Source organism: Peromyscus californicus, unplaced genomic scaffold (assembly GCF_007827085.1).
Source record: "Peromyscus californicus insignis strain IS unplaced genomic scaffold, ASM782708v3 Scaffold_8__1_contigs__length_139910024, whole genome shotgun sequence".
In the NCBI taxonomy this organism is placed as follows: Eukaryota; Metazoa; Chordata; class Mammalia; order Rodentia; family Cricetidae; genus Peromyscus; species Peromyscus californicus.
The window spans coordinates 53367043-53379388 of NW_026294606.1; the positions used below are offsets into that span (position 1 = coordinate 53367043).

The 12346-nt window shown below is 39.1% G+C and overlaps 1 protein-coding gene across 1 annotated transcript; it reads left to right on the forward strand.

The window, feature by feature from the left end:
• The first annotated feature begins 2366 nt into the window (after positions 1 to 2366).
• LOC128104527 (peptidyl-prolyl cis-trans isomerase A-like) lies at positions 2367 to 3038 on the forward strand. The gene has a single exon (XM_052729490.1). The coding sequence runs from the start codon at positions 2394 to 2396 to the stop codon at positions 3036 to 3038; it is 645 nt and encodes a 214-aa protein (XP_052585450.1). The 5' UTR covers positions 2367 to 2393.
• The last annotated feature ends 9308 nt before the right edge of the window (positions 3039 to 12346 follow it).

Consider the following 12346-nt stretch of genomic DNA (forward strand, 5'->3'; position numbering starts at 1 on the left):
TGATCATAGTTGCTTTGTTTGGATTTGTGAATTTGGCTATTTACATCACTATTACCATGGAAGAAACAAAGGTACTGACCAGCATATATACATATATACTCAGTAGGGATCCAAGCAGTGGCCTGATAGCTCTCCAATAAAGTTTGGGTGACATGATAATCACAATGCACTTTTCAATTGTTCTGTCAGGAGCAGGAATTCTATAGACCAAGCTCAGTATCTAAACATCAAAAAAGAATCTCATTTTCTAAAGCTTTATCTTCCCTGCTACTATTAGAGAAATTACCAAGTGGGTAAGGTTACTCAAATGACATAACCGGTATCACCTCTCTATTGCTATATTGCATTTTTGTTGAAAAAGACAGCAATTATATAAAATACCCATCTTCTGAATAAAAATAACAGCCAAGCCTGTGAGTTTAAAAATATTAATTTCTTGTAACATTTACAATGCTATTTTATGGTAATTTTTACTGGGTTAACATTGTGTGCGAATGTGTTTGAGAGAGAGAGAGAGAGAGAGAGAGAGAGAGAGAGAGAGAGAGAGAGAGAGAGAGAGGAACAGACAGACTGAAAGGAAAAGGGAGGAAAAGAGGATGGAGGCAGGAAAGAGAAAGAAATAAAAGGAAAGAAATAATTTTAATAGAGGACAGTGATGTTATTTAATCTTCTTATCAAGTGAGTTTCAAAATATGCTTAAAATTCTTACCACTCAACTTCCTTCTTGGCATATTCGGCTTTAGGCTGAACTGAATTCAGAAGATTCTATTAATGAAGATGGTTTAATGCATGTGCATTATTATAATGGACGCCTTTGTTCTAGCACTTCTCCTGTGTCATAGACTAAGTCATTAATCAGTGGGTGCTGAAAAATAATTGTCTAGTTCTTAACAATCGTCTATTGTTGAAACATTTGGAATTTCAAGATAAAGATGTACAGGCTGCTCTAAAAAAATAGTTTAAGATTCCTCTTCATGGGACTGTGGATGTATTGTGGGAAACGCAGAACAGCTGACCTGGTTTTAATACATTTTTGAGTCTCCTCATTCATTGCCTATTCAAATAGTGCTGGAAAAGTCGACTTCATTAATGTCAGGAAATAATGATTTCACATGTTTTTATTGAGCTGGCACAATTATTAAATGCTGAAACATCATAGAATTACTTAGCATTTTAAAATAGAAGTGTAGCACGTTAATAATCATGATGGCAACCTCTTGTCTACTTAGCTTCATTTTTTGTGTGTAGTATTCCCATCCTAGATAACAGCTATAAATTAGAACCCCATATCTGAGTGATTGCTATTCAGCAAGAAATGTATGGCTGCATCATGCTGTTTTAGTGGCTTAAAATTAGATATCTTGCTCATTGAAAATGCTGTAATTTGAAATGTCAATAAATACATTTCATGCCATCTCATGTTATAACAAATTACCACTTAAATCTGTCAAGATAGAAGTCTAACTCATAGCCTAAAAATATGAATTCCAAATTGAGAAAATGTACACTTTGATTTTTTTAATATAACTCAGTTGAATGTAAATTTTCTTACAAGCCACAGTAAGCATTGGCACAGGCAGTTGTTAGTTTTGCTATAGAACTAAGGTATAATAATTAATGAATAGTATTAGCTGTATTTTATTTGATGAATGCTTAGAACAAAAACGTGTGTGTGTGTGTGTGTGTGTGTGTGTGTGTGTGTGTGTGTGTGTGTGTATTCTCTCACAGGTGCTCATATGTGTACACGTGGCAGTCAGAGGCCAATCTTGGGTCTTGCTTCTCTGGGGATCTACTTTTCATTTGAGACAAGAACTCTCGTTGACATGTAGTATTTTGCATCCAAAGTCTTTTAATTAACTTGAGAAAAAGAACACGGAAATTGAATGTTTTAATCTATTGTTAATATTTTAACAGTTTTATTTTATTTTAATGGTGTGTGTGTGTGCACGTGTGTGTGCATGTGTGAGTGTGTATGTATGCATGTGTGTGTGTGTGTGTGTGTGTGTGTGTGATTGCGCACGCGCGTGCTCACATACATGAATGAAGGTGTCCATGGAGGTCAAAGGCTTAGATTCCACAGGAGCTATATTTACAGACTCAGGTCCTCTGCAAGAGCAGTTTGCACTCCCAATCTCTCTAAAGTATTCATAATTAATTATTGTTGGGTGACTTTTAATTGTATCATTATTTCACAATTTTCTTATCCATGACTATTCTGATGGGCATTTAAACTCATTCACATCTCTGTCTGTTACACTAGAAACTTCTATAAACATATATGTACAAGTCTTAGGAGGGGGCATAAGCATTCATGTCTATGGGCAAATACCTAGAAGTGAGGTGGCTCCATCTTATGGCAGGCATGTATTTGACACTTGAAGAAGTTGCCAAACATGCTTTGCAGACTCCACTGTGCCCTGTGGTCGCTTACTGAAGACATGGTCAACACAACAGTGTTCTTCAGCATCGTGGCTGATGGCGAGACCCTGGACTGTGTCTGCATCCAACTGTTTGCAGAAAAAGTTCCAAACTTTCTTAGTCTGAGCACTGGAGAGGAAGGATTTGGATATAAGGGCTTCTCCTTTTACAGAATTATTCCAGGATTCATGTGCCAAAGTGCTAACTTCAGAAGCCATAATAGCACTGGCCACAGGTCCATCTATGGGGAGAAATTTGAGGATGAGAACTTCATCCTGAAGCATACAGGTCCTGGCATCTTGTCCATGGTAAATTCTGGACGAAACACAAATGGTTCCCAGTTTTTTGTTTTGTTTTGTTTTATCTGCACTTCCAAGACTGAGTGGCTGGCTAGCAAACATGTGGTCTCTGGGAAGGTGAAAGAAGATGTGAGCATCCTGGAAGCAATGGAGCATTTGGGATCCAGGAATGGCAAGACCAGCAAGAAGATCACCATTTCTGACTTTGGACTACTAAGTTTTTTTTTGATTTACAGGCTTTTAACCCATCAGACCATTCTTTCTGTAGCTCAGGAGAGCACCCCATCTGCTACAGTCCCCAGGTATCTCTGTTCTCATTGAAATTCTTTGAGTTTCATATTTTTTTCATTCCCTTCTAAGTCTAGGTGGATTGCAGAGTTAAGTTTAAGAACATGAATAAAAACTAAATAAGAAAAAAGAAAAGTTGCTAAATCATTCTTCACCAGGTTGTGTCATTCCCATTTCCCAGAAATAGAGCTGATAGTTCTAGTCTCCCTGAAGTCTGTCATCATAATAATTGTATTATGAAATTTCATTTAGATTGCAATTTTTACTTTAAAAATGACAAACGATGATAAATCTATTTTGTGTGTGTGTGTGTGTGTGTGTGTGTGTGTGTGTGTGTGTGTGTGTTTGTTTTGACATCACATAGTGGAATTTCTATTTAACACTTTTACACAAAAAAAGTGTTTTTTTTCTTGTTAGTTGATTCTGAGAGTTTTTTTAAATATAGACACGAGTTTGTTGTCAAATGATTTAAAAACATCTTATTTTAGTCTGTGGCTTCTTGTCTCCAAATGGTCAATTTTTTTTAAGTAAAATAATTTACTGTGATGAACTTCATTTTAATTTTTGGAATTCAGATGATCTGTATAAGTTTTTATAAAGCAATATTGTTAAGATGACAGTGATTCCAAAATTGAGCTGTAGCTCCAATCTCACCTTAGTGAAAGCTCTAGAATGCTTTTTAGTAAAAGTTGTCAAGCAAATTTCTGAAATTTCTATAGCAATGTAAAAGACTTGGAACATAAAAAGCAACTCTAAAAAAGATATAATTTTGGAGAATAATTCTACTTGATTTCAAAGTTACTCTACAGTTATGCTAAATGAGTCAACATTGAATTACATCAAGCAGATAAAAGATTCATTCAAGTGCACACACACACAAACACAGGTACATATGCACACACAAACACACACACACACACACACACACACACACACACACACACACACACGGACAAACAAACCACACATGCACCTGAAATTTAAGACATTTACAGAGAATTATGCTGAAGAAGAAGTATTTTCAACTAATTGTGCTGGAACCATGAAAGAGCCACATGGAAAAAAACTTTGATCTCTCTTTCACACCACACACACTCACACACCTCAAATTAGAACTGATCTAAGTATAACACCAGGTAAACAAACTCCTAGAAGAAAACATGAGACCAGCTTTGCAACTCTGGGTAGGCAAAACGTTTCTTGCACTCTTTGTACAAACTGTCAAGAACCTCTGTACCTAAGCACAGAACTTCAGTGAGTGTTCTGGTTTGGCGCCATGATACAGACCAGTGGTTCTCAACCTTCCTAATTCTTTGACCCTTTAATACAGATCCTCATGTTGTGGTGACCCCCAACCACAAAATTATTCCGCTGTTACCTGATAACTTTATTTTTGCTACTGTTATGAATTGTAATATAAATATCTGATATGCAACCCCCCGTGGGGGTCTTGACCCACATGTTGAGAAACACTGAAATGAAAATACAGCTTTAGACATCAGGAGTGAGAATGAGTTGGAGTGGAGGAACACAAGAGAATCCAGATATCAGGTTGTAACACTCTGTCTAAACCAACACAGCTGGTTATTCCGTGGTGGTGGGTGTCTTGGAATGCCTGGGAATGGCTGGATCATAGAGTTGGGATTTTTGTTTGTTTGTTTGTTTTTATTTGTTTGAAGAGGAAAATGCTAGAAATGTTTAGAGCAGCATTGTTACCTGTTGTTCTCATACTGTGACTCTCCCAGTTTCCATCTGTTTTAGTTAGGTATTGCCTTACAGTCAGTCATTGTGAAGATGAGGCTTCAGGGAGGTATGACAGGTGCTGAAGGAGAGCTAGCGCATCACAAGGACATGGAGCGTTCTGTTGAACTCATTCCTGCCCCAGGGTGACACTAGAAGACGTAGAACCAACAAGGATGTCCCATAGCTCTGCTAAGCAACTGAGTGAGCCTCAAAGAGCCAGTGAAGTCAAAAGATTCAGAGACAGTGTAAGTGGAATGAAAATGAGTAAGGACTTGGCAAAAATAAAAATGGGCTAGAAGGATGTGTAGGAAAATTGTCAGGCAAATATCTAGGAGAAGAAACATATTGTAGCTGGGTTTTTTGTTTCTATAACTTGTAAATATTTAATGTATAAAGTACTGTAGGATTATTTAATATATTGAGAACTGAGGGCATATATTGCAGTGCACCTTTTACAAACATGAAAGAGATATTTTAAAAGCCGCAGAGATGCACATTCTTTCTCCTACATAGGATACCATTTTGTAATAGTAAGGAACAAAATGTTTTCTTATCTAGGATCATTCAAGGTGTTATTTTATAATAATCAGAGAAGCTTGTTAATAAATTTGGAAATTTCCAGCAATTCTAATGGGTTTTGGAATGAAGGGTTTAGAAATTATTTTCTGTATTAGTATAATAGTTACAGATTTTTATACTTGAAAATGACTTTATTTATGTAATCACCATTCATGCTTCATTTTCCCCATGAATGGTTATTATAATCTATGTTTACCTCATGTCATCATGTAAGTTAGACTATTTTAATAGGTTTAACTTCCTAGACCTATGACATTCTTTGTATTGAATCACGTTGTGTTTTGATGTCTATAATTTGATTGCCCATTATCCATTTTAACTCATTCAACAGAAGGAGGAGTAAACACAGCATTTTGGATGAAATGTTAAGGACAGATTTAAGTGATGTAGACTTTCAATATCTGTTCTGCTTTATACACATATTATAAAGCACTGTCATCTTCCTTAAGCCTTACTAATCATTGTTTTTCTCCATCCATAGTATGTTTTGTTGCTAGACACTCTCAGGTCCTTGTGAACTTGATGAGGACTAGGAACAGGCACTACTTCTTATCTTTATTTCACCCCAGGAACATTCCAGTCACATGGAACCTAAGGATGCAATCACTTCTGAGGTTATATGAATAGAATTGGAAAGCTTCGAAGGACATTTAAGGGAACTTATCTGTGGTGGTTTGAATGAGAATGGTCTCCATGGGCTCCTCTTGGTGAACTGTTCAGGAAGGTTTGGCCTTCTTGGAGGAGATGGAAGAGATGTGTCAATGGGAGTGGAGTTTGAGATTTTAAAAGCCCACTCCAGGCCGAAGATCTGGATGTAATATCTCAGCTACTGCTCTGGAGGCATGTCTGCCTACCTGCTGCCATGCTCTCCACAATGATCATGGACTAACCTTCTGAAACTGTAAACAAGGCCCAAGGAAATACTTTCTCCTATAAACTGTATTGATCATGGCGTCTCCTCACAGCAGTAGAACAGTAACTAAGACACTATCTCAAGGCTTTGTTATAGAGATAAGGATGCTGAGATATTATGGGATGATTAATGCAATGCACAATTCCTGAGGTTACAGATGGGTAAGTTATCCAAATATCATAAACTGAGAATTACTGCTCTTTGAAAGAACAATAAACATTTATGATATTTGTGAGTGTCCCTGCAGAATAGGTGCTTTCTCACATACTTTTGACAAACAATGGTCCTTTATTCTTTTGCACAAGATCACAGCATTTGCAGAGATATTCATGTAATATATATAGAAAAGAAATTCTAATATATATAGAAAAATATCAGCTCAGTGAGCATTAGCAAAGTTGATGGCAGGCATTTGCTGCAGTTAAAACACTCCCAGATCAAAGGTTATATGGTTGGGTTGGTGACCCAATCCTCTACTAGAAGTCTTGCCTCCTTATAGGAGATGGCCAGTGCAGGCTCCATATCTCCCATTGCTAGGAGTCTTAGTGAGGACCACCCTCATAGATTCCTAGGATTTTCCATTGCATTAGGTTTCTAGCTCATCCCCAATATGTCCCTTAATTCCAGTTGTCTCTCTCAGTAATCTCTCCCTCCATCCTCTCCACACTTATTTGTTCTGCCTACAACATGTTCTGGGGGTAAAGATGGCTCAGAAATTGGGGGAGTGGCCAACCAATGACTGGTCCAACTTGAGACCCATGCTAGGAGGGAACCCACCCCTGACACTGCTTAGAGGGCCAGGACCCAGAGGCTGAATAGCCCAGAGACCTAGGATAGGACCAAACACAACTGGCAAAAAAAATCAATCAAATGATTCCTGATGATGTTCTGCTATTCTCATAGACTGGTTCCTATGTCTTCAGAGAGGCATCATTCAGCAACCGATGGAAACAGATACAAAGACCTACAGTCAAAGATTAAGTGGAGGAGCTTGAGAAATCCTGTGGAAGAGGATGAGGAAAGATTGTAGGAGGCAGAGGAGCTAAGGATACCACAAGAAAACCCAGACTCAACTAACCTGGATTCATAAGGGCTCAGAGAGACTGAACTGACAACCAGGGAGGCTGCATGGGAGTGACCTAGGCCCCCTGCATATATGTTAAAATTTTGTAGCTTAGTCTTTTTGTGGGACTCCTAACAATGGGATCAGGGTCTCTCTGACTCTTTTGACAGCTTTTGGAACCCTTTTTCTCATACTAGGTTGCCTTGTCCAGCCTTAATCTGAGGGGAAGTGCCTAGTCTTATTGCAACTTGATATACTCTGTTTGGTTCATATCCATGGGAGACCTTCCCTTTTCTGAAGAGAAATAGAGGAAGAGTGGATGGGGAGAAGGGTATGTTGGAGGGAGGGACTCAGAGGAGAGGAAGGAGAGGAAACTGTGGTCTGGATGTAAAATAATAATAATAATAATAATAATAATAATAATAATAATAATAATCACTTCCAGATCATTATGTGGGCACCAACTCTCACTAAAGACTGATGGATTCTGAGGATGGGCAGACATTCTCTTCAGCTGTGTGCCCACTGATGAGCCCACCATGCTCCAGTAGATGATTGCAAACCCATGGCCATACAGATGACAATGGTTAAACAAAATAAAAACACATATGTCTGAGAAAGGGACTTGTGGATGCTGATACTAGGGATGGAAGGAAGCTAAGAAATGCCAAGGGTGATGGTAATCAGAATATAGCATAACAATATGTGAAATTATTAAAGACAGTTTTAATAGATGACAATTAAAAAGAAACCAGACCCCAAATCACCAAAATTAACATTGAAACACTCAGCTGTATCAGTGGAAACAGGGTACAAGTTAATTCAGATACACTTTGAATGAAACGTAAAACTTCACTTGAAGAATACAGCCAAGTTTATTGGTAATGTTTCTTTTAGAGAAAATATTATCTTGTCAATACTTTTGCATTTTTCTGGTCAAATTAAAGTTGGTTCTGATAAGTCAAAATAGAAATGTCTGTCCTAGGTAAACTAATTTTAAAGTGTTTTACATAGTAACTCATAAGATAGGAAAGTAATGAACATACAATGTCTTAGAAAATAGGTAGTGTTCTTCCTGTCATGGTGTGTTAGTTAGGGCTTCTATTGCTGTGAAGAAACACCATGACCACAGCAATTCTTACAAAGGAAAACATTTAATTGGGCATAGGTGGAACCGGTACCAACTACAGGGGTGGCTTACAGTTTCAGAGGTTTAGTCAATTATCATCATGGTGGGACATGATGGTGTGCAGGCAGACATGGCCCTGAAGAAGTAGCTGAGAGTTCTACATCTTGATCTGCAGGCAGCATAAGGAATCTGTGTCTAAACTAGGCATAACTTGAACATAGGAGATCTCAAAAACTGCCCCTACAGTGACACACTTCCTCCAACAAAGCCACACCACCTAATAGTGTCACTTCCTATGAACTTATGGGAGCCATGTACATTCAAACTACCACACAGTAATCTAAATCTGCAGAATTTGGGATATACAGCTGGTTGGAATTCAATAAACACAATTATTCTACCTATAAACCACAATATTGGAGAGCCTACATTTAGAAAGGTTATTGCTAAATGCATTGATATTTGCTAGATGTGTTGATATTTGTTATAAAATTAGGATAAAATGACTTTATAGGCAGAATTTCAGGACTTGTCTACAGTTTTCAGTATCGGCTACAGTTTTCTCATTGCTGTGATAAAGAGTCTGACCAAAAACATCACACTGGAGAAAGGGTTTATTTTGGCTCAAAATGTGAGAGGATACAGTTCATCACAGCAGGGAAGACATGATAAGAGGAGTATGAAGTAAATTATTTACACTGCACCATAGCTAAGTGTGCTAGCTAGATTAACGTCAACTTGACGCAAACTATAGTCACCTGAGAGAAGGAAATCTCAACTGAGAAAGTGCCTCCATTAAGATCAGGCTGTGAGACAACCTGCAGAGCATTTTCTTAATTAGTGATTAATAAGGAAGGGCCCAGCCTATTGTGGCTTGGGACCATCCCTGGGCTGGTGGTCCTGAGTTCTATAAGACAAGTAGACTGAGGAAGCCACGTGGAGCAAGCCAGTAAGCAGCACTGCTCCATTGCCTCTGCATCAGCTCCTGCTTTTAGGTTCCTGCCCTGTTTGAGTTCCTTTCTTACTTCAGTGATGGACTACAATGTAGAAGTGTAAGCCAAATAAACCCTTTCCTCCCCAACTTGCTTTTTAGTCATGGTGTTTCATCAAGGCAATAGAAACCCTAAGACAAGTTGATACCAGGATAGTGGGGTATTGTGAAAGACCTGAGCATGTTGTTTTGGGGAAGATTGTGAAAGGATTTTGGAAATTTGTTTTAGAAAAGCATCGAATGTTGGGAACACAATGAGCTGTTCTGTAAGAACTTGTAAGAAAAGAAAGTTTGAGAGCAGTGTAGAAGATGAAGGCCTGGCTTGTGAAGTTTCAGCAGGAAGTTTAAAGACTATTAGGGCCATTTGTTATTTTAAGATTCTATGGTTCTGGTTAGCTGGGGCTGAAGAATCAGCTGTGACTAACAAGATATCAGAACTACTAAAGTAAAACCTTTGCTTTGGTGGGATACTCAATGCGGATCAATTGGAGCTGAATAATTGTTGCTGATTAAGAAGAGACCAGCATCGTTGAGGTGAAATCTTCTGGAAAGTGTTTCCTGACAGTCAGCAAACAGAAACTGTGTTCCTGAGGTGGCCAAGGTTGTACTTTGTGTTGACAACCAAACTTGGTACTGTAAGAGTCACCCAGGTGGTACTGGATTTGAAGGCATGAAGGGATTATGGAGAGAAGCTGAGACTTGGCACTGTGAGAGGCCATGAGAAGCCATTGGTGAAAGTGCAGGCACAGTGGTAGTTGAAGGCCTGGCTTTGAAAGGGTCATGCAGGGATGTTGAGGCTTAGCACCAGGAAGAGAGCCTAGAAGAGGCTTTTGGTGAAAGTGCAGTCCAGTTGCAGCAGAAGGCCCCAGCATTTTTGGAGATGCCAGTACCATGGGATGACCGCCACCACCACTAGCAGCTGTGGAGTAGAACCAGCTGGAGCCTGGAAGACAAGCTGTGTGTGCTGCAGAGAGTCCAGTCAGAAAACTGATGCAAGCCCCTTGGAGGAGCACTGAAGACGGTAAGTGGGTCCATCATTGGACCTTCTACTATTTATACTGTTGGGAGTTTGGTTTTGCTTTGTTTAGATTGTGACTGTGCGGTGGTTCTTCTCTCTTGAAATAAGAAAGAGCATCTTTTATTTTTCAGGAGCCCATAAGTTGAGAGACTTTAAACTTAAACTCCCAAATATTTCTTTTTTAAACAGAGAAATTGGATTTTGAAAGACACTGGACATCTTTAAAGAGACAACTTTAAATGTACTTGAATATGTAAGGATGTGAGATGTTTTAAGTTTGTAAAATGTTTTATGTGGTGATATCTTAATGTGTGATCTTGGAGATGAACAAGAAAGGAAAGGTTGTGGCTTAAGAGTGATGCATTTATTGTCAAGTTTGACAAGGGCTAAGTTGTGCTAGCTAGATTTATGTCAACTTGTCACAAACTATAGTCATCTGAGAGGAAGAAACCTCAATTGAGAAAATGCCTCAGAGAATTTTCTTAATTAGTGATTAATGGGGAAGGGCCCAGCCTACTGTGGGTTGGGACCATCCCTGGACTGGTGATCCTGGGTTCTATAAGACAAGCAGGCTGAACAAGCCATGTGGAACAAGAAAGTAAGCATCACCCTTTTACAGCCTCTGCATCAGCTCCTGCATTAAGGTTCAAGACCTGTTTGAGTTTCTGTCCTGACTTCCTTCAGAGATGGACTACAATGTAGAAGTGTAAGCCCAATAAGCCCTTTCCTCTCCAACTTGCTTTTTGGTCATGATATTTCATTGAAACAATAAAAACCCTAACTAAGACAAAGAGAAACAGAAAGCGAAGAGAAATAGTGCCCAGTAGTTCATGACCTGTCACACACTTTCTCCAGCAAGTCTCCTACAGACTGTCCTACAGATTCCATGACCTTTTCCTACAGCACTGCCACCTGGAGACCAAGAGTTCAAACATATTCACCTATGGGGAACATTTCACATGCAAATCCCCACAAATATCTACTTGTTTTGTGGAAAGGTTCATGATTACCATATGTTAACACTGACTAGAGGATATCAGTAATGATCTACTCATAAACATACTTCTGCTTGGGCTTTTTCTGGAACCATAAGATAAAACCTCAGTTGAAGGCTGCAGAGATGGATTGCTGCCAAGCCTGACTACCAGAGTCTCTGGAACCAACCACAGTGGAAGTGAAGAATCAACTCCTGCAAGTTATTGTCCAACTTCTGTAGCTAGAGTTTTCCTGCCTGGTCCACAGTCAGGACAAATCTCTGTCACCTGCCAAGTCCCACAGCCGCTCAGACCCAACCAAGTAAACACAGAGACATATATTGTTTAAACTGTTTGGCCTAATAGCTCAGGCTTCTAGCTATCTAGTTCTTACATCTTAAATTAATCCATTTCCATTAGTCTATACCTTGCCACATTGCTCGTGGCTTACCGGCATCTTCACATGCTGTTTCTCATCATGGCAGCTGGCAGTGTCTCTCTGACTCAACCTTCCACTTCCCAGCTTTATTCTCCTCCTTGTCCCGCCTATACTTCCTGCCTAGCCAATGGCCAATCAGTGTTTTATTTATTGACCAATCAGCAACACATTTCCCATACAGAACATCCCACAGCACTTCCCTTTTTTTTTTTTTCCAAAAAGGAAGATTTTAACCTTAACAAAGTAAAATTACATATAATTTGGGAATTTGGGCATAGCTTCTCTTACTACTTCCTGCTGGAGGGGGGCGCTGTATCTTATGGGGACACAAAGACAATTTTAGGATTATGGAGTAGTCCATGAGGGTGTATCGTCTGAGCCAGTTGCCTTGAAACCATTCTGGATGTTGGATCATCTGGGCCATGGTGTCATTGCAGACCTTTCAGGGGGTCTTGGCTGGTCAAACCTGATGTATCTTAATCTGGAACAAAT

Excerpts from the sequence above, each read along its gene's own strand:
- LOC128104527 (XM_052729490.1), top strand. The coding sequence starts at position 2,394 with ATGCTTTGCAGACTCCACTGTGCCCTGTGGTCGCTTACTGAAGACATG.